At 42.5% G+C, this 24742-nt stretch overlaps 1 protein-coding gene across 2 annotated transcripts in view; it reads right to left on the bottom strand.

The window, feature by feature from the left end:
- The window catches only part of zbtb17 (zinc finger and BTB domain containing 17), a 36477-nt gene that overhangs the window by 5503 nt on the left and 6232 nt on the right, over positions 1-24742 (bottom strand). The window contains exons 2-14 of one of the 2 annotated variants that reach the window (XM_043675709.1): positions 21506-21711; positions 19983-20117; positions 19592-19765; positions 16659-16775; positions 13312-13577; positions 12286-12428; positions 11271-11571; positions 8619-8706; positions 7211-7327; positions 5619-5739; positions 5249-5379; positions 1192-1416; positions 262-351 (exon numbers count right to left, since the gene is read on the bottom strand). In XM_043675709.1, the coding sequence (XP_043531644.1) occupies positions 262-351; positions 1192-1416; positions 5249-5379; positions 5619-5739; positions 7211-7327; positions 8619-8706; positions 11271-11571; positions 12286-12428; positions 13312-13577; positions 16659-16775; positions 19592-19765; positions 19983-20117; positions 21506-21710 (2113 nt within the window). In that variant the 5' untranslated portion in view covers position 21711. The remainder of the gene's footprint in view (positions 1-261; positions 352-1191; positions 1417-5248; positions 5380-5618; positions 5740-7210; positions 7328-8618; positions 8707-11270; positions 11572-12285; positions 12429-13311; positions 13578-16658; positions 16776-19591; positions 19766-19982; positions 20118-21505; positions 21712-24742) is intronic. The other variant, XM_043675710.1, reaches the window with a different exon arrangement.

The following is a 24742-nucleotide window of genomic DNA, read 5'->3' as shown; positions in this document are numbered from 1 at the left end:
AGCGTGGAGAGAGGTGCCCTGGGGTTGAAGTGTTCCGAGGCGGAAGATGAGGCGTTCTTCCTCCATGCGTCTGGTGGTGAGGGAGCAGCGGTGGAGGAGGCCCAGCACCTCCATATCCTCGGCAGAGTGGGAGGGGGAGTTGAAATGTTGGGCCACTGGGCGATTTGGTTGATTGGTGCGGGTGTCTCGGAGATGTTCCCTAAAGCGCTCTGCTAGGGGGCGCCCAGTCTCCCCAATCCTAATGGTCAGCGAGATCCTCACCTGCTTCCTGAACCTGCTCTACTGCCTTTGTAATCTCCGCTTTCAGGACCTCTGTCTCATCTGCGGTCACTGCTGTTGCCACAGGAACCACTACAAGGATATAAATCAGGAATCAAAACAAAGCTAACAGTTAACACTATGAATGCAGAGGCAATGGTATAACGTGATCTCATAAAGCTCAGTATTGACTAACAAACAAACCTCAGAAAATGCACAGCTGCAGCTAGAACATATGTCTGGCTGGGAACGTTCACACCCACATGACTCAACCATTCAGATCCACGTTCATTTTGTGGTGGTTCCGGATTTACTAACCATGTGAGGTATAGTCAAATAGCTCACTTCTTCATTGTAAATTTACAGTTTGGTTAGCAGTTCAAGTCACCCTAGTCACACTGATTTTGTTGCCTGCATTATTCAAAGGGACACTTATGCAAGTTTGTGCATATATTGAAGGTGTCAGCCGTGGGCTGGTTGGAAATACTCTCACCTTTGATCAGGCTGTGGATTTAAATTTCACTCCAGTGATGTGAGCAGAAAAATCTGGGCTAACACTCCACAGTAAAGTACTGGAGCAGTTCTGCACTGTTGGAGGTGCCATCTTTCAAATGTGGCATTCCAAGGTGGATGTGAAAGGTGCTGTGGTACTATTCCAACAAGAGCAGGGAAAGTCTCCTCTATGCCCTGGCCAATGTTTAACTGTCAATCAACATTACTGGTTATTACCTATTTACCTTTGTGGGAGCTTGGTAAACACAATGCAGCTGCCAGTATTTGCTACACTACAATGGTATGTACACTTCAACAATCAACTTGGTCTGTGATGCGCTTTGAAACATTCACTGGTCATGAATGGTGCTAGATAAATGAAAGTCTTCCTTTTTAAATGCTGTGCACACAACTGATAACCATAGTAACAGCAATGCTCACCAGTTAGCTGGGTCACTGCAGAAGCAGCCAGTGCCTCAGTTGCCAAGGTGACCACGGTGTCTGTTGTAACAGTGACAACATTCCTTTCTTCCTCATCATCCTCATCTTTAGTTTTGAGCTTTTTAAGGCTGGTCTTTCCCTGATGGACAGTTTTAACATGTGACCGCAGATTGTCAACACGATTGAAGCCTCGTCCACATGTATCACAGAGATAGGGCTTTTCACCTGTTACAGGAAGTGAAAACTTATTAGTACCAGGAAGTAACATTTAACAGATTCAGCAGGCTACAGATTATACCCAACAGAAGGGGTTCTTGTGGTATAGTGGTAGTGTCCCCTAGCTCTGGGTCAGAAGATACGTGTTCAAGTCCCACCTGCTCTGGACGTGTTTCATAACATACTTGAGTGGGTTGATTGAAATACCTACCTTCAGCAGCCATCAGATTGTAACCAACACTATTTGACCAGACCTCACATAATGTTTGACACAGTTGAACAACCCAAAGGATAAACCAGTAAAACTTACAGATGACACATATTAATCTAATTCATAATGTATACCTCAAAATAGTGCTCTGCTATGATCAATGTGTATACATTGCCAAGTATGACTTTCTTGTTTACTTTCTTGCTTTTTCCCTGTGAGCAGACTTTATAACCATCTACTGAAATGCCGCAGATTATATTTGACAAACCAGCCAGTTTCTGCATTATACCTGCTATATCTGTTCACAGTGTGATCTCCTCTGCACTGAGAGATGACACACAGATTGGATGACCACTTTGTGGAACACCTATCATGTATCCACAAAACTATCCCTGAACTTCCAGTTGCCTGTCACTTCAACACACCACCATGTTCCCTGGTCAATATTTTTGTATTGGGCCTACTGCAGTGTTCCAACAAAGCTCAGCACAAACTGAAAGGACAGCACCTCATCTTCCGCTTGGGGACACTGTATCCTTCTGGACTCAATATCAAGTTCAATAATTTTAGAGCCTGAACACCTTCTTCCATATTTCATCCTCACTAACACTCAACAAAGAAGCCCCCCAGGGGTGCATACTCGATCCCCTACTGTACTCACTGTATACCAATGACTGCGTTGCCAAATACCAGACTAATGCCATTTACAAGTTCACTGATGACACCACCATAGCCGGTCAAATCTCAGATGGCGATGAAACAAACTACAGACGGGAGGTGGAAGACCTGGGAAAATGATCCACTGAGAACAACCTAGCTCTCAATGCCGGCAAAACCAAGGAATTCATTATTGACTTTCTGTTCACGAGCTGGGAATTTGTGTTGCAGACGTTTCGTCCCCTGTTGCGGTGACATCCTCAGTGCTTGGGAGCCTCCTGTGAAGCGCTTCTGTGATCTTTCCTCCGGCATTTGTAGTGGTTTGAATCTGCCGCTTCCGGTTGTCAGTTCCAGCTGTCCATTGCAGTGGTCGGTATATTGGGTCCAGGCCAATGTGCTTATTGATTGAATCTGTGGATGAGTGCCATGCCTCTAGGAATTCCCTGGCTGTTCTCTGTTTGGCTTGTCCTATAATAGTAGTGTTGTCCCAATCGAATTCATGTTGCTTGTCATCTGCGTGTGTGGCTACTAAGGATAGCTGGTCGTATCGTTTCGTGGCTAGTTGGTGTTCATGGATGCGGATCGTTAGCTGTCTTCCTGTTTGTCCTATGTAGTGTTTTGTGCAGTCCTTGCATGGGATTTTGTACACTACAGAAGATTTGTAGCTCGGGTGCTCGTTGTTGTGGTTCTGTTCGCCGAGCTGGGAATTTGTGTTGCAGACGTTTCGTCCCCTGTCTAGGTGACATCCTCAGTGTTTGGGACCCTCCTGTGAAGCGCTTCTGTGATCTTTCCTCCGACATTTGTAATGGTTTGAATCTGTCGTGGGAGATTCAATGCGGCAGATTCAAACCACTACAAATGCCAAAGGAAAGATCACAGAAGCGCTTCACGGGAGGCTCCCAAGCACTGAGGATGTCACCTAGACAGGGGACGAAACATCTGCAACACAAATTCCCAGCTCGGCGAACAGAACCACAACAACGAGCACCCGAGCTACAAATCTTCTCACAAACATTATTGACTTTCAGTGGGGATGTTACTCATGCCTCCCTACATATTAACATCACAGAGGTGGAATGAGTGGAGAGTGTCAAGCTCCTGGGAGTAGTCATCAACAACATGATTTCTTGGACTCTTCATGTGGATACACTGGTTACAAAGGCCCAACAACGTCTCTTCTTCCTCAGGCAGCTGAGGGAATTTGGCGTGAATGCGAATACCCTTGCCAACTTTTATAGGTGCACCATTGAGAGCATTCTGTCTGGATATATCACCGCCTGGTATGGCAACTGTACCATTCAAGATCGGAGACAGTTACAGAGAGTGGTGAACTCAGCCCGGACAATCACAAAGGCCAATCACCCATCTATAGAATCCATCCACCAGGCCCGCTGTCAGGGAAAGCCGCCAGCATTCTTAAAGATCCATCCCACCCTGGCAATGCTTTTCTACAACCTCTACCATCGGGGAGAAGGTACAGAAGCCTGAACACCCACACCAGCCCGTTTCGAAACAGTCTTTACCCTACTGTTGTTAGAGTGAACTCACAAACTCTTAGCATTTGCCTATACCTGTGTTTTTGTTTTTGCGCTGTTTACCTATTATTTATTTATCTATGCTATTTAACTGTGTGATCTGCCTGTATTGCTCGCAAGACAAAGCTTTTCAATGTGCCTGTGTACACATGACAATAAATTCAATTCAATTCAATTCCATGTCCTTTTCCCACTCCCACACTCTTGGCCCTGTTGTGACATGGACTGCTTTCAGCAGAGCCAACCCATTTTCACCTACTCATGGTCCCCATTAGTAGCTTTACCTTCTCCTGAGCAGATTGTCATCCCTTTGTCAGCCCAACTGCTGTCTTCTCCCTCTCTTTCTCTATAGGCTCCATCTCTGCATATCCACTTACACCTTTTGCTCCCATTCTCTGTCTTCAGCAAATATACCATCTTCTCCCAGCTACTAACAGATCTGAAGAAGGGTCACTGGACTCGAAACGTTCAGTCTGTTTTCTCTCCACAGGTGCTCCCAGACCCAGTGAGTTCCTCCAGGTATTTCTGTCTCTACCCTAATGTATACCTGATACATTTAAAAATAGCCCTCAGATTAAACTCAACACACCAGGAACAGACTTCAAACTATGCAATAGTCAACCAAGCTCCAGGAGTATTCGATAGCCAGATTCCAGAAAATAAAGTTTTGCTGACTGTGGTAAGCAGAAATCAGTCCACAAACCACACACAGTCCAGAAATAAAGTAACATGCCCTGGGCCCAGCTACCTGAAATCATGAAACAAAGAGCTGAAAATGTGTTGCTGGAAAAGTGCAGCAGGTCAGGCAGCATCCAAGGAGCAGGAGAATCGACGTTTCGGGCATAAGCCCTTCTTCAGGCCTGAAGAAGGGCTTATGCCCGAAACGTCGATTCTCCTGTTCCTTGGATGCTGCCTGACCTGCTGCGCTTTTCCAGCAACAAATTTTCAGCTCTGATCTCCAGCATCTGCAGTCCTCACTTTCTTCTCATGAAACAAAGAGTCAAGTTACAGATTAACAATTACATTTATTTATTGCCAATATCTCAATATCCTGAATGTACTGAATCAATCACAAACACAAGCCCTGAGGGACATGATAGTGTGACTGAGCAAGGCTGTGGCCCCTTTTCCTGAGGAAAACCATAAAACATTAGAGAACCAGTCATATTGCATCAATTGACAGCTTTCATGAAAACATTCTTTATTCCTCCCAATGTTGAAACTATTAATGCCTTGGCAGCTACCAGAACTCACTCTAATTGATCACTCTGAATGTGCTTCGAGTGCAATTCATTAATTAGTTTTGAAAGTAAAATGTAGGATCCTTGACAGCAATCTTTGACATAAGCATGTAACTTCCATGAATGACCTCAACGGTTCAAAGCTGCCAGTTGTGAGCACAAACTGGTGAAGGTTAGCGGGAGCTGATGTTACTCACCAGTGTGGATGATGACATGTTTGGCCAGGTCACCAGCATTGACAAACGCCTTGTTACAGATGTGACACTGATGTGGCCGTATGTTGTCATGGTGCCGAATGTGATTGGCTAGCTGACTGGATTGGGTAAACCTGAGGTGAGAGAAAGGTGTAATGAACATCATTCAACAAAAGGATGGGTCATCCTGCATAAATCCCACAGTTTACCTCAATATAACCTCTCGCCCTGAACCAGGATGCCTCAGTGTAAACCCTCTGTGAAGAACAGATCATCACCCAGTCCTTGGCTCATCTGATATCTTTTTGTTTTCAAATTTCACAAGTATAATTCAGACAGATAATTCCACATAATTCTGATCTCTATCACTGACCTTTTACCACAGCGATCGCAGACGTATGGTTTCTCCCCTGTGTGTTGCCTGATATGAGCTATTAGAGAGCTCGCCTGAGTGAAGCTTTTCCCACATATGATGCAGATACAAGGCTTCTCACCTGCAAAAGATCTCGATTAATGCAGCCAAGAAATCATAGCAGGAGGTCACTGGGTGAAAACTTGGATGTATATTTTATTCAATATCTGTGCAGGAACAATCAGCAACTCCCTCACTGCCCCACTTTTAGGATTTCTTCTACTTCTCAGTCCACTCCAAACCATCAATTTTCTACCTTCCACTCCAGGAAGCACAGTCTCTCCCCAAGTGCCAATCCTTCACAAATGAGCTGAGACTGTGAGCTGACAATGGGTTCTCTTGTGAGGATAGATTGGTCAGGCTCGACTTATTTCCACCAAAATTTAGAAGAGTAAGGGGTGATTTCATTGAAGTGAAAAAGACTGGGGCAGTGTCGGTGTCCCTGCCTCTGGATCAGAAGGTCAGGGTTCACCTGGTCTGAAGGTATGCCATGGCATGTTTGAACTGGTGGATTAAAATAACTACAAGGTCCTGAACATTTTTGACAAGGTGACTGTGGAAAGGGTGGATCACCTTCTGGGTAAGTACAGAACTAGAGGTTGCCCTTTTTGAACATTTGTTAGGATTTTCTTTTCTCAGAGGGTTGTGTGGTTTTGCAACTCTGTCTCAGAAGGTAAAGGAGATGGGGTAATTGAATATTTTTAAGACAGAGGTGGATAGAGTGCAAGGTAGATGGGAATGTTGAATTGGAAACAAGCAGATCAGTCATGACCTTATTAAATGGTGAAGCAGACTTAAGGGGCTGTAGGGTATATTTCTGCTCCTAATTCAATTGTTCGTATGAATGCCTGGAGATACAGGAAACATGGATGGCATCCAAACCAATCCTGACCTCGTCCTTGCAATGTTCAAGCTGGTACTTTCTGGTGTGTATTTGATGATAAATGATCACAGCAAGAGGTATGGCTGACTTACTGAGACACTGAGTCCATTGTAGTGTGCGAAACATCACTCCAGTCGACTCCGGGGATTGAACTTGGGACCTGTACAGATCTGGGCGCAGCCATGTGTGTGCTGTCTCTAATTACTGTGCAAACACACCAGAATTGCTGAACTATTACTGTGGTTTAGGGTGGGGTGGGAAACAGTTTAAAAGAAAACAATTGTAAAGAATCCCCAGCTGGCAAATGTAGATGCAGAGCTGGCTACACAGGTCACGGGAAAAACAGATACAGAGACCTGACATAACCACAAAGGAACGTTCCCTGGGGCCCCAGGGAACAGCAGCTCAGCCAGCCTTGAGTATGACTACAGCTGCGCTCTAACAGGCATTGCAGCTCCAGACACAGCCCAAATGATGATGTTATGATGTTGTTACTTTGACAATTAACCACCAGCTTTTGAGGCCTTGGTATGAGGCAGCATCAGACAATACAATTCCATCTTGATTCTGAACTTATTTTGATCTTTTTCAGAGGTGCGGGGTTCTTGCTGACTTTGTGACTGTTTTTGAATACCAATGCTCTTCACGGGCAGATATTTCAGGTTGTTACCTGTGTGAATGCGCACATGACGCTGTAATGCTCCAGGATCAGAAAACGCTCGCTGGCAATGTGGGCAGACGTATGGTTTCTCCCCACTGTGGATCCTCAAGTGGCGTTTAAGGTTTCCTGTAAAGTAGATCTGTTGGGGTTAGTGCCGAGACTTTAATAAACTGGAACGGTCTGCAAAACAAAGAGGGTCCAGCCCCAGGAAAGGAACAGTACAGCCCATAGCTCCAGAAACTGGAGAAAGAAGAGGAAGATCCACAAATAGCTGGACCAGCCATTTAAATACTCTGGCTACAAGAACAGGACAGAGACTAGGAAGTCTGTAGTGAGTAATTAACCTCCTGACTCCCCAGTGCCTGTCCACAATCTACAAGCCACAAGTCAGGAGTATAATGGAATACACAGCATTTGCCAAGGCTAGTGTAGCTCCAACAAGACTGAAGAAGCTTGACACCATCCAGGACAAGGCAGCCCGCTTGGCTGACAACCATCCATCATCTTCAACATCCATTCCCTCCAGCACTGATGCTCAGTTGCAGTAATGTGTACAAGATTCACCACAGTAACTCACCAACTCTCCTCTGACATCACCTTTCAAACCCACAACCTCTACCATTCAGAAGGACAAGAGCAGCAGTTGCATGGTCTGGCCACCCTCCAGATGCAAGTTCCCCTCCAAGCAATGCACCATCCTGACTTGGAAATATATTGTTCCTTCAGTGTCACTGAAGCAAAGTCCTGCAACTCCCTTCTTAGTAGCAACATGGGTCTACCAAGAGCCAAGGACCACTGTAGTTCAAATAGGTTAGTTCACCATTACCTTCTCCTGGTCAATTAGAGATGGGCTATAAATGCAGGCCCAGCCAGCAAAGCCCAGATCTCATGAATAAATAAAATGAAATATAATCTGTTTTAGGATGTAGTTTGGGGGGAATAAATATTGACCAGGGTATCAGAGAGATTGCACCTGATCCTCATTGGATAAGGCCAAGCATGTCCTTAGACTTTGGCTTAAAATCTAATGAGAAAATGAAAAATGACACCATGCTCAGCGCTGGAGTATCAACCAGGAACATATGTCCAAGTTTCTCAAGTGAGGTTTGAAACTTTAGCCTTTGATTCAAGAATAGAGAATGCTACCCAGTAAACAGAAATTTCAGCCAATTTTCCATTCTCCAACCCAGGAAAATGAAAGTCAATTTGCAACCTTCTCATTCAGGTTGATGTCACCTAACTCCAGGCATGGAGCCAGCATCTTTCTCGATCACCTGACTACCTACTGATACAACTGACTGAGTCATTGGCGAGTGCCAGTGGTTTTCTTACACATTTCACAAGGTCAGTGTCACATTTCATTGAAGTGTATAGGCCTGGGGCAGTGGCAGTGAGTCACAGCGAGTCCAGCTCTCACCTGAAGTGGTGAACTGCTTCCCACATTCCCTGCACTTGAGGGGTCCATCCACAATGTGAATCTTCAGGTGGGCTTTTAAGTTCCCCAGCTGTAAAACAGATAAAGTGACAATAAACTGCACCAGCAGCCAATGCTGTGTGTAGATTTTGCAATATGAATTAGCAATCAGGATCCAAACAAGCAGCATAAAAATGTGACCAATTACAACTCCTGTTCCGAAGCCTTCTTACTCTCCAGAACAATGGAGGTCCTTGTTGGCAAAATGTGCCAAGTCTGAAGTAGTCCTGGATCCCAGTCATGAGGTAAGTTCTGACTTCGATTGTGGGTTCCAGGTAGGGCAAAATGCATTCTCCTGAAGAGAAATGACCAAAGCCAAATAGCAGTCAGTCAGAATCTTGATACATTGTGAAGAGAGACTGAAAGAGCAGGCAAAAAAAGAAAAAAAAATGAACTTGAGAGATAGGAGGGAAGGGCTTTGGGCAAAGTAGCTGCTGGTCAAGACCAAGTCATTTGTTTCCATCTATGACTAACAGCCCCACATTAGGGACCTTTATCCACATCATAACACAGTTGGGAACGTGGACAACAGGCCAGAACTACAGTGTTGCACCCAGTCTTGGTTACCACAGGAAGGATATGAAGATCCTTCATAGGTTGCAGAAGAAATTATAGAATGGTTCTGGGAAAAGGATTTTAGCTAGAAGGTTAGCTGGAAGAAACTGGGATTGTTCATGGAATAAAGGGAATTGAGGGGAGATTTGATAGAGGAGTGTAATATTATAACAGTTCTGTTTAAAGAAGACAAGTAAAGTTGTTGCTATTTGTGGGTAGTACAAGGACTAGGGGACCCAGAATTAATATTTTGAACTGAAGTTATGGATGTGTTATGAGGAAGAACCTTTTGTAATGCTGTAAGTGATAATGAACTGGAAGTTCATTACCACAAGTGTAGTGGAAGAGGAGATGATTAATGATTTCAAAAGGAAATTGGACGGGTAACTGAACTTGTCGGGCAACAGGAAGGGAATGGGACTGACTGGATACTCCACAGAAATCTGGCATTGGACTTGATGGGCTGTTATAATCAGAACTGATGATTAATATTCTCACACATATATGAACCCAGAATAAAACCTGACTTGATAGATCATGTTTTTTTCCCAAACAACTGGTTACCGTAGTGTTTAGTCATTGCAATGTATTCACGTGAGGTTGAAGATGTTCTTTAACAACAGAACATACGTTTATTATGCAAAAGAAACAAAAAGGTTCTCTATTTATACAAGACAGATAGTAAGATCTTGACACAAACAGTAAAACAAAGTTTCAATGTATTTCCCAACACTGTCCTTTTACAGATACTGAAAAAAAAAAATCAGTCTTATCTCAACTCTTTAATTTCTTACTTTCCCGATTCTTCCCAGTTTCTTTTTCCTTGGATTCCTAAGACAGGTCTACAATTCGTTTCCAAGTCTGTTGGCATGGACCTCTCTCAACTCAGATGAGCTATACCTCCTTTCCATTCAGATAGCCTGAAAACTTTTATAACACTCTCACAACCTGTTTGCTGCACTGCTGAAAAAAAAACACTTCTGCCAGGCTGACTGGTTCCCCTGAACTGAAACAATAGTTCCCTTGTTTGAACCCTTTGTTTTGAAGTCCAAACAAAACTAGTAGCTCTGATCATTTTTTTCTGTCTGTGTTATACTCAGCAGTATAAACATTTCATCCATTAACACCACAGGTATCTTTCCAAACATGTGAGTGGATAACATGCCTCTAGAATATGGTGTATTTATATCATTGTTCCAAATAACTTTATGATCCTTTTAAAAACTACCTTTGCAGAACTATTTGCCTCTATTTTAAAATTGAAACTAAAATAGTTATTATGGTGTAGAATTATTATTATTCGCACTTTAACCCAGTGTGAATAATCTCCTGTGCCACAATGGCTCCATAACTCCAGAGAGATACACAATGTTGTTCCTTTGCTAGATACTCAGAGGCATATTTTAAATGATGGTAGCCACTTCCCTTCCTTTACAGAACCTGCTTCAAAGCACCGCAGGTGAATGCGGGTTTGAAGAAACCATACTATCATTTTTAGTTCAGCTTTGCTGCATCAGGAGATGACAGATCCTTGTGGCGGTAACTGAGCCACCTATGTGAGCATTCAAACTGAGGAATTGGCATCTGCCATGTACATTCGAGAATCCAAATTATTTTTTGGTAAAGAAATCCTTTCTTGCTGTTGATATGCTTTACGGCATTCTCTAGGTGCCATGTTATAGCTTCATGACTTGATACAAGAGAAATTACCTGTTTGCTTAGAATACAGCTTGGTCTGCAGGGACAGATAGATTGAGTTCACTGATCTTAGCCAGTGCAACAGTAGATGCATTACAATTGACCCTGGATTGAAGGGGGAGTAAGCATAGTAAATATCAAACAAGAATCAGCCATTGCCGCTGGCTCTTGTTGAAAGACATGTTGGTGCATATAGATCAGGCAACAACAGAATTGCCTGGCTCCTGTCAACAGCTTGTTAGCACTCTTTTGAGTAGATTTCTGTACTGGACAGTATGACAGGGACAGGATCTCAACAAAGATCCCACACCAGCTGAGAGATGGAGGAAGGAGGAGTCATACCTGATTAAAACGTTTCTCACAGTGCGGACACTTGTGAACCTTGTCAGCATCATGCATTTCCAGATGCCTCATTTTAGCAGTGGGATCAGAGAATGACCTCTCGCAGTAATCGCATTGGTAAGGCTTCTCACCACTGTGAACCAGCTGGTGGCGTTTCAGGTTGCCAGAAGTGGTGAATGTTTTCCTGCAGTCATCACACGTGTACTTAGCCTCGCCCGTATGTCGCTTCTTATGCAAATTCAGCAAACTGATGAGCCGGTAGCTTTTCCCACATTCTTCACAGGAATGAGGTTTGACAGGACTGTGGGAAAAACAAATACTGTTAGCACTTTACTCCAGTCAAAAGTTCTTGTCTTCTTAGGGAACTGTATTTAATAATGAACAAGTTCACCATTGTCACTGGAGTTTGATCTGTGACATGATGCAAATATGCTACGATGAAAAAATTGCACCTTAATTTATTCCTTCAAGAGAGCAGGGGATTGGTGTGGGTGAGTGAAAGACAGTGACTGTAGGTGGTTGAGAGAGTGAATGATTGGGGCAGGTGGCTGACTGAAGTTTTCAAAATGTTAAGGGAATAAATAGGTTAAATAGAAAGAATGTCCCTTGATTGGGGAGTAAAGGACGAGTGTGAAAAGCTGAAAATTAAGAACCAGATCTTTCAGGAGTGAAATTAGGAACTTTTACACAAAAACAGAACTGGTCAAGATATAGTTCTGTTGAAGGGTCACTGGACCAGTATTGGTGGCTCTGCTTTCTTTCCACAGATGCTTCCAGACTTGCTGAGTTTCTCCAACAATTTCTGTTTTCACTTCAAATTTCCAGCATCCACTGTTCTTGGTTTTATTATTATGATGGACTGTTAGGTTGGAAATTAACCATGACCTCATTGAATGACAATCAGATCTGAGGAGCTAAATAGTCTCTTCCTGCTCTCATGAACCAACAAATGGCTAAGTTAGTACTGCTCAGGGATCATTCCTGTTGATTGTGAGCCTCAGTAACTCTCCCATACCTGTGTGTTTTCTCATGTGCTTTGCAGGCTGCAGGGTCAGAGAATGCTTTGTTACACTCCCTGCAGGAGAATGGCTTCTCTCCTGTGTGGATGCGGACATGCCGCTTATAGTTTCCCGTGTGTGTGAACTCTTTCCCACAGTCCTAAAATAAAGAAGGAATAGATCAGTTGCTAGAAGTTTAGATGAGGAAGAGGTAACTTGATTGAAACATAAACGATTCTGAGGTTCATGTGGAAAGGGTGTTTCCTCTATTGGGAGAATCTGGAACTAAGGGTTGCTGTTTAAAAATAAGTAGTCACTCATTTAAGGTAATGATGGGAAGTTTTTTTTTCTCTCATGGAGGTTTGAGAGACTTTGGAACTCTCTTCCTGAAAAGGCAGTTGAAACATAGTCATGAATATTTTTAAGGTAGAGGTCAATAGTTTCTTGATAAGCAAAGCTATGATCTTATTGATTGACAGAAAAGACTCATAGGACTGAGTGGCATACTTCTGCTCCTAATGCATCACCTTGAATGTTTTAATAACGAGAGCCATGGTAGGGGGCAGAGGATGTGACTATGGCCACTTTGTAGATATGTACATGTTAGGTAAGCTCACGAACAGCTTTGACTCTGAGCTCATCTTGGCAAAAGGAGTGCCACTTGCTAGGGGCAAGTGATCACTTATTTGAGATGCAGTAAAATAACTGTCTGACAGGATTGTGAATAGCAAGTTAAGTGTCCAGAATAATATGGGAGTCTTGTTGCTAGTTCAGGTACAGCATATGCATTAACTAACTGTTTTGTCACCACCACCACCACCTCTTTCTTTGTTACCATGAGAAATTACTTGATGCTGAATCTTACTGCTCACAATCCTATCATAGACACTTACTTTCCTGTATCTCAAACAAGTGTTTGTTTCCTGTATGGTTAGCCCCTGGGCAAGTGGCATTCCTTTGACCAAGATGTACATTGTAGTCGATGCTGTTCATGCGCAAGATCCCAAACTAGTGCAAATCAGTTTGTTGCAGAGAACCATTACCTTGCATTTGTGTGTTATTGAGCCATAAGGACGGGACTCAGTCCGGTCAATGTATGGTCCAAAGCGGCGACGTCTGGTGTCATGAGCACCATCCTGATCATCCAAAGTTGCATCTGACTCTGAGGCTGCGTCTAACTTTTCACTGAATTCAGAATGTCCCCCACTGTCTCCATGACCGTGTGTCATTGCATCCCCATTCTCTTTTATCTCAGTGTCTTCATCTTGCTCCACTTTATCTGACTCACTCAATTCATCTTCTGCTGTCTCTGAGGAAAGGAACAAAGTCAGGAGGCCCATTATTCCAAATAAGGTAGCCTTAACCAGCAACCAATATATTTCAAACTGATTGGTTATAAGCTGCCCTGATACTTAACGTCCTCAACTCAGACTCAGTGAACCACACAGTCACAGGTTCCATCACTGGTCTGTGCTGAGTTAGCTGATCTCAGCTGGGACAGTAATAAATGTTACCATTGGCCTCTATTCCTTGGAGCAGGGATAAGAAGAATTAGATGTGGTTCTCAGATCTAATCTCCCTTCAGCGTCTTGAGTTAGAAAGTGCATTCATTTATATCCTTGTATCCTAACGTCTCTTGGGAACCAATCAAACATGTGCAGGGAAACCTCTTGTTGATTACTATATACCGCCAATCCCTTCCTCAGTCGATGAATCAGAAGTCCTCCATGTGAAGACCACTTAGAGGATGCATGGAGAATGGCAAGAGCAGAGACTTCCATCTGAGGCAGGGATTTCCACGTGCATCATTAGAAGTGCCTGAATAGCACCACTAATGTCCAGGAGTGTATAGGCAAGGTGGATTAGCCATGAGAAATGCAGGGTTACAGGGTTGGGGGGGGGGGGTGGATGGGTCTGAGTGAGATGCTCTTCAGAGGGTCAATGTGGACTCAATGGGCTGAAAGGCCTGCTTCCACACTGTCGGGATTCTATGATTCTATAAAATAGCTGCTATACTGATTCTATGGCAGGTTGGGAGGGAACCAACAATGAAAACGTACCTGACCTCATCCTCACGAATTTAACTGTTGCAGATACATCCGTCCATCACAGTATCGGTAGAAGTGACCACTATACAAACTTCATTAAGACAAAGTCTTGCCTTCACACTGAGAAGATCCTCATTATGTTGTGTGGCACACCCACAATGCTAATTGGGATAAATTTTGAACAGATCTAGCAAATCATTGCTGTGTATCCATGAGGTATTGAGAACCATGAACAGCAGCAGATTTGTTACAATCTGTAACCTTATTGCCTGGTATATCCTGCACTCTACCATTGCCACCAATCTATTGGATCAGCTCTAGTCCAATGAAGAGTGCAGGATGGCATGCCAGGCATAGCACCTAGCCCTGATAAAATTCTGGTGAAAATATTGAAGACTTGAGCTCCAAAACTAGCAGCACCCCAGCCAAGCTATTCAAGTTACAACACTGCCAGCTATCTAGCAATGTGGGAAATTTGCCTAGGTATGTTTTGTGCACAAAAAACTGGACAAATTCAAGTTACCACAGTATTATTTATTCTCAATCATCAAGCAGCACTTATTCAACAATAATCTGCTCACTGGTGCTCAATTTGGGTTCCACTAGGCCCACTCAGTTTCTGACCTTGTTACAGCCTTGGTCCAAAATGAACAAAGGAGATGAACTTCAGAGGGAATGTGAGAAGAGCTGCCCTTGACATTAAGGCTGCATTTGACAAAGTTGGCATCAAAAGACCTGAGTAAAACTAGGGGCAATGGAATCGGGGAAAACACTCAAATGGATGGAGTCATATCTATCACATAACTCATCTCCAGGACATTACTGTACAAGTTCTTCAAGGTGGAGACCTAGGCACAGCCATCTTCAGCTACTTCATCATTGACCTTATGATGAAGGGAGGTCAGAAATGGGGGTGTTTACTGATGATCGCATAACGTTCAGCACAATTCATGACTTCTCAGATACTGAAACAGTCTATGTCCAAATGCAGCAAGATCTTGGTAATGTTCGGGCTTGGTCTGATAAGTGGCAAGTAACATTTGCATCACACTAGTGCCAGGTATTGACCACCTCCAATAAAAGAAAACTTAAACATCGCCCCTTGACATTCAATGGCATTACTATGGCTGAATCCCTCACTACCAACATCCTGGGTATATCATTGACCGGAAACAGAACTGAACCATGCCATATAAACACTGTAGCTGCAAGAGTAGATTAGACGTTGGGAATGTTATGTTGAGTAACTTATCTCCTGACTCCTCAATTCCTGTCCAACATCTACAAAGACACAGGTCAGGAGCATCTATTACCTTCAACATTCGCTCCTTACACCACGGATGGACAGAGACAGCAATGTGTACCATGTTCAAAATGCACTGCAACAACTCACCTAGGCTCCTGAGACAGCACGTTCCAAACCCACGACTTCTACCATGTAGAAGAACAAGGGCATGACAACACCTATTACCCACCGGCAATGTTCTCTTTAAGATGCACAGCTATGCTTGCAACTGGTGTATGGTTGTATTTATTTCAGTTTAGACACAGCTACCATGCATGGATCTCGAAGGTTCACGCAGTTTCAGGAGATCTTAGATGGAACACAGTCTGGAAGTTCCCCTCCAAGTCATTCACCATCCAAATTTGGAAACATACTTCCATTCCTTCACTGTTGCTGGATCAAAATTCTGAATTCTTTCCATAATGGCACTTAGGACTATACATACACCACATGGACTACAGTATTTCAAGAAGGCAGCTCAGCACAGACTTCTCCCAGGCAGTTATGGATTGGCAATAAATGCTGGCTCAGCCACATACTATGGATAAGTAATGGAAAAAAAGGAGAGAACCAGGCTTTAATGTCCCCCATATTTAGATTTCATACCAACATTCACTGTTTTGACTTTTATCTAATAATGGCCAGTTATATAAGGTACCTTAGAAAAGCCAACATGTGTGGAACTGTAGGAAGGAAGGAGAAGGAATGAATTTCCTTCAAGAGAGAAAGGAGCATTGCTTGGGGACAAAAAAAAGTAAAGCTGATATCTCTTACATGCACTGGCTCATTGTTCATCACCCACTCTCTCATTAAAAACAGAAATGTATTCATGGCAGATAGTTAGGGAAGCATGGTGGCTATTAAATACTTAATTGATTGATACTGTGCTAATACAGAGAACCAATGAGCCTGAGCTTAAATTTATTTCTTTTACCTGATTACCACAAACCAGTGATAGCTACCAGACAGAAGAGCACATGTAAAAATGATTAAATTATAGCATGCCCATCTGAAAAGGTTACACCCAAACATTGGGATTATTGACTAAAGACTATACCTTCATCAGGATTTTCTGAAATACTGGCATCTTTGGTGTCACTCGAAGTGCTTTTCCTGGCAGGAAGGTGCCGACGTTTACCATATATCTTCGAGACAGCATCTTTCACTGTGTCGCCTGTTGGGAAATACAACCAGAGCTAAGTCACAGAGATGATGGTCACCACATGCAAAGACACACTCGTAAAGTTAATAAGTCAGCTGGCAGTGTGGATGGCAGGAACTAAAGAGATCATCAGTGTGACTGGCAGACAGAAGGCACGGAATGCAGCATTAATGCACTACATCAGATGAGCCCAACCGCTTTAAGTGCAACCCAGGATTTACTCTTAAGAAAATGTAGAATAAAGTCTATTTTTGGTACAATAGAAGTCTAATTCAAATGTATACAATTATTCATTTTGTCCTCGATTTAGGAAGTCTCAATATGACACCTGTGACTACACATTATCAGCCGGTATCTTTAAGTCTGTGTTGTAGTTTAGGACTGCTAGTCATTATACAGTACATCAAATGCCTATCTGTGATGTGGATTATGCTTAATTATCTTTGTTTGGGAGAATACGGTCTCATTCTGTGGAGCCAAAGCAAGCTTTCATTTCTAAAGCACAGAATGATATGGGTGAGTTTATTTCTCTGTTTACAAGTCCCAAAAATGCTGTCTTTTGAACTGACTTTAAGCTCAATATCAATTTGCATTGTAATTATCTCCATATTGGGATTCAGTTTAGCTCAGTTGGCTGGGCTGTTGGTTTACAGAACAGTGTGACGCCAACAGTGTGGGTTCAATTCCCATCACCGGTTTGAAGTTACCATGAAGGACTCTATTTCTCAACCTCTTCCCTTGCCTGAGGTCTGGTGGCCCTCAGGTTAAATCACCACCAGTCGCTTCTCTCAAAATGAGAGCAGCCCCTATGGTCCCATAAGACTATGGCAACACAGCAACAATATCTCCATATTAACTCCACTGCTTGGTAAATCAAATACCTGATGGAATTTGGTAGCTAACCCATTGAAGTCTACTTGAATGGATCAGTTTGAGACAAACATGCCAATTTGTTCCCTAACATCTGATTCCTAAAACTGCCTGTTGAATTCCTCTGCTAACTTCCTCGGGTATGCACAAATGTTTTCTATATGGAGCCATTTTTCTTTGTCTTTGTTTTTTTTTCCTGGCATTTTCTCCAAGCTTGGAAAGTGTTACCGCATTTTATTTTTTAATTGGAAGGCCCACAAACCCAGATTCATGAGTCTGTATTTGAATGCATTCACAGCACTGATCATATGCATTCAGTCTCTATCCTTTCTCTGCAGTTAACAGCTTAGCTCTTTCAGTTTCAGCATAATGTAAGGAACTCAATTACGCACTGTCTGACAGCTCACTGCACCCTTCATTCCTTGCTTTAAGAAGAGTGAAGATTTTGGGTACCATACCTAAAACACTTCCCTTGACTTAACTGCCTCAGATCATCATTCTTCAGTCAGTTGTCTTCAGACAAAAATTCTACCTCATCTTGCTACTGTGGAAGCACCAAAGGACATGCTTGGACAGCCATTATTATTTCTTCATTGTTGCTAAAGTGATTGAATAAAAAGTCAGTGGGCCACAGTCATTGCTTCCTTAACTACTTTGCCACCTGTGAATGATTTCTTGAACTTTGCCAGAAGATGACAAAATTATGCTTCTTACCTTTTGCTGCTGGTTCAAGAAAAAAATCAGTGTTGAGCTTTCAAAAGAGCCTTCAGCTCAACAACTTTCTTTGTCTGTACATCATTGTTGTTCAAATTCCCATTTTTACTTATGAATATACTTTAATAGCATGCAAGGCAGATGCCTTTATCTTTTACAGTGGTGATAGAAATTTGTTTTCTTATTCCACATGGAAGTTGCACATTTTTGGTTTCTTCAGTGGTGAAGTCAACTGTCAGACATTCTGTGATCAACCAGTCCATCACAATCTGTGTGTTAGAGACCACTACACAATTGACAGGTCCTGCACCCTACAGGCTGAGTTCCCAAACACAGCCTGACCATTTTGTAGAGTTCTGGATCCAAGTCCCATTCTGGTGCTTGAGTACACAAATCAGTCCAAACCTGCAGTGTGGCAGCACTGGACTGTCAGAGCGGCTGTCTTTTGAACAAAACATTAAACTGAAACCACAGTGGGCTACTCGTTTGGATATAAAAGATCCTACCTTGAAAAAGAGCACAGAAATTATCCCTAGTGTCCTGGCCAATATTTATCCCTCAACCAATATCACAAGAAGACAGATTATCTGTTCGTTATCACATTGCTGTTGTGGGAGTTTGCTGAGTGCAAATTGGATGCTGATTTTCCTATAAGAATGGCTACACTTCAAAAGTAATTGAGTGATTGTAAAATATTTTGACATGTCTAGCTACAAAAACTGTTATTACAAATGCAAGTCATTTTTTTCTCTTCTAGAGAAGATGAAGTGAGAGAGAAGAACAGGGAATTGGAGGAACTGCACATTACAACACTTTCCTGTACCTTCGGCTGTCTATCCACGGATGATGCATGGCAGATGGACTCAAATTGGAGAAGCAAACTCTCTGAATTTTTTCAATAATTATCAAAAACACACAATTTATTGAAGCTGCAAATTTCATAAGTTAACTTCTAATACAATACTGATTCAAAACAGCTACTTTTTTTTTAACCCTTCTTCAACTTTTTTATTTGCCTTGAGTGAGTCAAACCCAGATCCCAAAGCTAGTTAACACTTGAGCCTCAAGCAGCTACAGTAGAATATTACTGACTTGTAGTGGATCAGTCTCATAGATACTTCTCAACTTTGATCACTGATTTCCATACACAGCTGCCAATTACTGGGGGTTAAAGCTTCATGCCAGCAAGGAGTAAAACATTGAATGTCTAACCAGGTTGCACCGTGGAGAGGATGCCAACTGACCAGGTTTGTAATCTTTGTCTTCATCATCTTCAAACTCCACTGTTGTATCGTCGTCCTCAGATTCCACTGGTGCTTCATCCTTCACTTCTTCAGCTGGGTCCTTCTTTTGTTTCTCAGGATTATCTGTGACCAGTTCTTTTTCTTGCTTTCCATCACTGCCTGGTATCTCAATACCTGTTTGCAAGACAGAATCAGTGCAGTTAGATACAGACATGGTGGCCAACTATTAATTACTTATACTTGCTCTTTGAATAGTTTGAAGAATTTGTGGAGAAAGAAAGAATAGAATAAGAGTTTCAAATGCCTTTGTACCTTTGTATCTCTTTCATACATACATACCAAGGAGAAGGTTCCTCTTTGGTGAAAGCCAGTGATGGGGTGCAGGACTTACCTTCAATGAAAGTGTTACAGGTGCTGACAATGTCATGCATCTGAAGGAAGCCAGCCACTGCCTGCACATCAAAAACGTTCGCCGAGGTCAGGTTCAGCTTGGCCGTGTACATGAATTCTAACACCTGGCCGAGACCTGTGAGAAAGTATCTCAGATCACTATATGCTATGACTATTGAGGGATTCAATCCATTCCTGGAAGCACATGAAGATCTCCTGGCTCGAAAGTCCTGAGTCACATTTAATCAATCTATCTCTTAGTGAGGTTGAAACTCAAGCTAGAAAATTCACCTCATCACATTGAGCAATGTTGTTGTGAGGTTGTGCTTCAGATTCTTTTGTCCTGATGAAAATCCAGCTGTGGCCTCCATAAGGGTATTACTTAAGTTTTAAGCATTAAGTTTTAATAATTAAATTTTCTTACATTATGTTGCCACTCCATTTTGTGGTAATCTCACTCATTAATAATTCAGAAGCTCAGACTAATGCTCTGGGGTCATGGTTTAAAATCCCATCATGGCCACTGGTCGAACTTAAATTCAATTAAAATAATCTGGAATTGAAAGCTAATCTCAGTGATGGTTATCACTGTCCATTGTTGTAAACAACCATCTGGTTCACTAGTTAAATCTGCCATGTTTAACTGGTCTAGCCTACATGTGACTCCAGACCCACAGCAATGTGGTTGACTCTTAATTTCCCTCTGAAGGTGGCTGAGCAAGCCACTCAGTTATTAGACAATTATGGATGGGAAACAAATTCTGACCTTGCCAATGATACCCACATTCCATGAAAGAATAAAGAAAACAAAAGTAAGCTGAGATACCACTTGACATTCATCTATGAAAATGGCACCGCAGAGCCACATCATGTCCCTAGTTGATGCCCATTTGCAGCGGTCTGCACTAGGACAGACTGAATAATGACTTGGAGCAGGAAATGATGTTTTCATTTCCCCCAACCTAACTTGGGCCGCTGAAAAACAGTTCCCAATCTCACAGCCACAAGTTAGCCAACTCAAACAGACTGTTGCCAAAATGTAAGTTGAAACTTTATTGCTGGAACAGCACAGCAGGTCAGGCAGCATCCAGGGAACAGGAGATTCGACGTTTCGGGCACAGGCCCTTCTTCAGGAATGAGCAGAGAGTGTTCAGCAGGAGACTTCTCCTGCTGAACACTCTCTGCTCATTCCTGAAGAAGGGTCTGTGCCCGAAACGTCGAATCTCCTGTTCCCTGGATGCTGCCTGACCTGCTGTGCTGTTCCAGCAATAAAGTTTCAACTTTGATCTCCAGCATCTGCAGACCTCACTTTCTCCTGCCAAAATGTAAGCCCCCACTTCAATGGTGGTACATTCAATTCAGGTTCTGTTAGCCTTCTCAGGTGAACCATTGCTCAGAGAGGAGCAGGGGAGTCGTTCTGGCGTCATGACCAACATTTATCTCTAGTTTTAACCCATTCTTCCCCTGATAGTGTTAATGTCCTCTGCATAATGGTTCGAGTCCAAGTACCTGCAGGATTCTCACCTGCTGCATTGCTGATGTCAAGGTGTACCACATCTTTCTGGTCCAGGAACAATGTCCTGAAATATTCACTGCATGCAGCCAGCACCGCCTTGTGTGCCTTGAAGTCAATGCCATCTACAACAAAGGTGCAGTCACAGAGCAACCCAAGGTGTCTCTGGTGATTCAACTGCTCCAGGACCTGGTGACTGTGCTGTGGAAAATCCATTCTTGAACAAGGAGAGAGAAAAAAAATCAGCTACAAACTCAAAACAAATTCATTAAACTGCATTAGTATGGGCTGTGTTGTCATCAGGATTATTTAGCACACTGGTTTCTATCAGGTTGTAGGAAATGTAACAGTTTTGACAATTTAAAAAAATGTCAACTGGAATGCAGATCTATGGCAGCTAAGCCATGGCACTATCAATTAGCCACCTAGTGTCCTGCAGCAGATCAACTTATGGATCTAAGTTTGCTCGCTGAACTGAAGATTCGTTTTCAAACATTTCATCACCATACTAGGTCACATCATCAGTGAGCATCCGGAGAAGCACTGATGTTATGTTCTGCTTTCCATTTATGTGTCTTGGTTTCTTAGGTGTGTGATATATTTTCCGGTTCTCTTTCTCAGAGGATGGTAGATGATGGTCCAAATTGATGTGTTTATTGATCGAGTTCCAGTTAGAATGCCTGGCCTTGAGAAATTCTCGTGTGTTTCTCTGTTTAACTTGACCGAGGACGGATGTGTTGTCCCAGTCAAAGTGGTGTCCTTCTTTGTCTGTATGTAAGAATACTAGTGATGTCTTTTGGTGACTAGTTTGTGTTCATGTATCCGGGCAGCAAGTTTTCTGCCTGTTTGTCCAATGTAGTGCTTGTTCCAGTTCTTGCAAGGTGTTTTGTAAATGACATTAGTTTTGCTGGTTGTTTCTATTGGATCCTTTAGGTTCATAAGTTGTTGTTTAAGTGTGTTGGTAGGTTTGTGGGGTACAATGATGCCAAGAGATCTGAGGAGTCTGGAAGTCATTTCAGAGATGTCTTTGATATAAGGTAATGTAGCTATGGTTTCTGGGCACGTTGTGTCTGCTTGCTTGGGTTTGTTGTTGAGAAATCGGCAGACTGTATTTATTGGGTACTTGTTCTTGAATCTGCTGAATAGGTATTTTTCTTCTGCTGTTCGTAGTTCTTGGGTGCTGCAGTATGTTGTGGCTCATTGAGATAATGTTCTGATGCAGCTTCATTTGTGGGTGTTGGGATGATTGCTTCTGTTGTTAAGTATTTGGTCTGTGTGTGTTGTTTTCCCGTAGATGCAGGTTTGAAGTTCTCCTTTAACTGTTCGTTCTACTGTCTCATTTAGGAATGGGAGTCTGTTTTCATTCTCCTCCTCTTTTGTGAATTTTATGCCAGTCAGGATATCTTAGGTGGTGTTGTAGGTTTCGTCCAATTTGTTTGATTTTCTAATGGCAAAGATGTCATCCACATAGCGGACTAAAAGTTTGGGTTGGATAGTTGGAAGGGCTGCTTGTTCCAGTCTCTGCATTACTGCTTCTGCTAGGAACCCTGATATTCTTGATCCCATGGATCAAGACTAATTTGTTTGCAGGTCTTGTTATTAAATGTGAAGTGGGTGGTGAGGTGTAAAATTCACAAAAGAGGAGGAGAATGACAAAAGACTCCCATTCCTAGATGGGACAGTAGAACGAACAGTTAATGGAGAACTTCAAACAAGCATCTACAGGAAAACAACACATACAGACCAAATACTTAACTACAGAAGCAAACTACAGATGCTTCTGTAGTTAACACCCACAAATGAAGCTGCATCAGAACATTATTTCAATAAGCCACACTGCAGCACCCAAGTACTACAAACAGCAGAAGAGAAATACTTATACAGCGTATTCAAGAAAAACAGGTACCCAATAAATGCAGTCTGCTGATTTCTCAACAACAAACCGGAACATGCAGATACAATGTGCCCAGAAACTACAGCCACATTACCTTACATCAAAGATATCTCTGAAATGACTTCCAAACTCCTCAGATCTCTTGGCATAATTGTAGCCCACAACCTACCACCACACTTAAACGGCAACTAATGAATCTAAAGGATCCAATAGAAACAACCAGCAAAATGAATGTCATTTACAAAATACCTTGCAAGAACTATAATAAACACCACATTGGACAAACAGTGAGAAAACTTGTCACTAGGATACATGAACACCAGCTAGTCACCAAAAAACATGACCCACTATCACTAGTATCCTCAAGGCCAGGCATTCTAACTGGAACTCCATCAATAAACACATCAATTTGGACCCCATCTACCATCCTCTGAGAAAAAGAACCGGAAATGATATCACACACCTAAGAAACCAAGACATATAAACAGAAAGCGGAAATAACACCAGTGCTTCTCCGGAGGCTCACTGATGATGTGACCTAGTATGGCGACAAAATGTCTGAAAATGAACCTTCCAGCTCAGCGAGCAAACTTAGATCCACAACCTCAACCCTACAAATCTTCTCAAAAATCACTTATGTTCTGGCAACAAATATTGTGCTGACCGAAATTCCTGTCTAAAAACTGTCAGAGGCCAGTATCGATTTTTTTTTCACTCAATGAACTGAAGATTTTATATTGGGTTGTGAACAATTAAACATTCCTAACTCTGCAGTAACTTGGCTTCCCCAATCAAGGAAGCAACAGAATGGGAAATGTGAGAACAGAATTATCTTCTCGGGTTGGGGCAAAGTTTCATCCTGCATTTATTCCTTTCTAAATTGGCTCATTTTAAATATATACTACCAAAATGTATATCTGGAACAAAGTCATATTTTCTATTTCCTAATTTCTATCACTGCTGCGCAATAAAAATAAGAAATTATGCAAGATTTGACTTTTATGTGAGCCTGTATTTATTTTGCTGTTTGGTCTCACAAAAGTGACTGGCACAAATGTGCTCATTGAAATAAATTAATATTGAAGGGATAAATATCCCTGAAATAGAGTCATAGAGATGTACAGCACGGAAACATACCCTTCGGTCCAACCCGTCCATGCCGAACAGATATCCCAACCCAATCTAGTCTCACCTGCCAGCACCCGGCCCATATCCCTCCAAACCCTTCCTATTCATATACCCATCCAAATGCCTCTTAAATGTTGCAACTGTACCAGCCTCCACCACATCCTCTGGCAGCTCATTCCATACACGTACCACCCTCTGCGTGAAAAAGTTGCCCCTTAGGTCTCTT

This window comes from Chiloscyllium plagiosum, chromosome 34 (assembly GCF_004010195.1).
Source record: "Chiloscyllium plagiosum isolate BGI_BamShark_2017 chromosome 34, ASM401019v2, whole genome shotgun sequence".
Classification (NCBI taxonomy): domain Eukaryota; kingdom Metazoa; phylum Chordata; class Chondrichthyes; order Orectolobiformes; family Hemiscylliidae; genus Chiloscyllium; species Chiloscyllium plagiosum.
The sequence above is the reverse complement of the archived record's forward strand: the minus strand, read 5'-3'. Positions and strand labels throughout refer to the sequence as shown.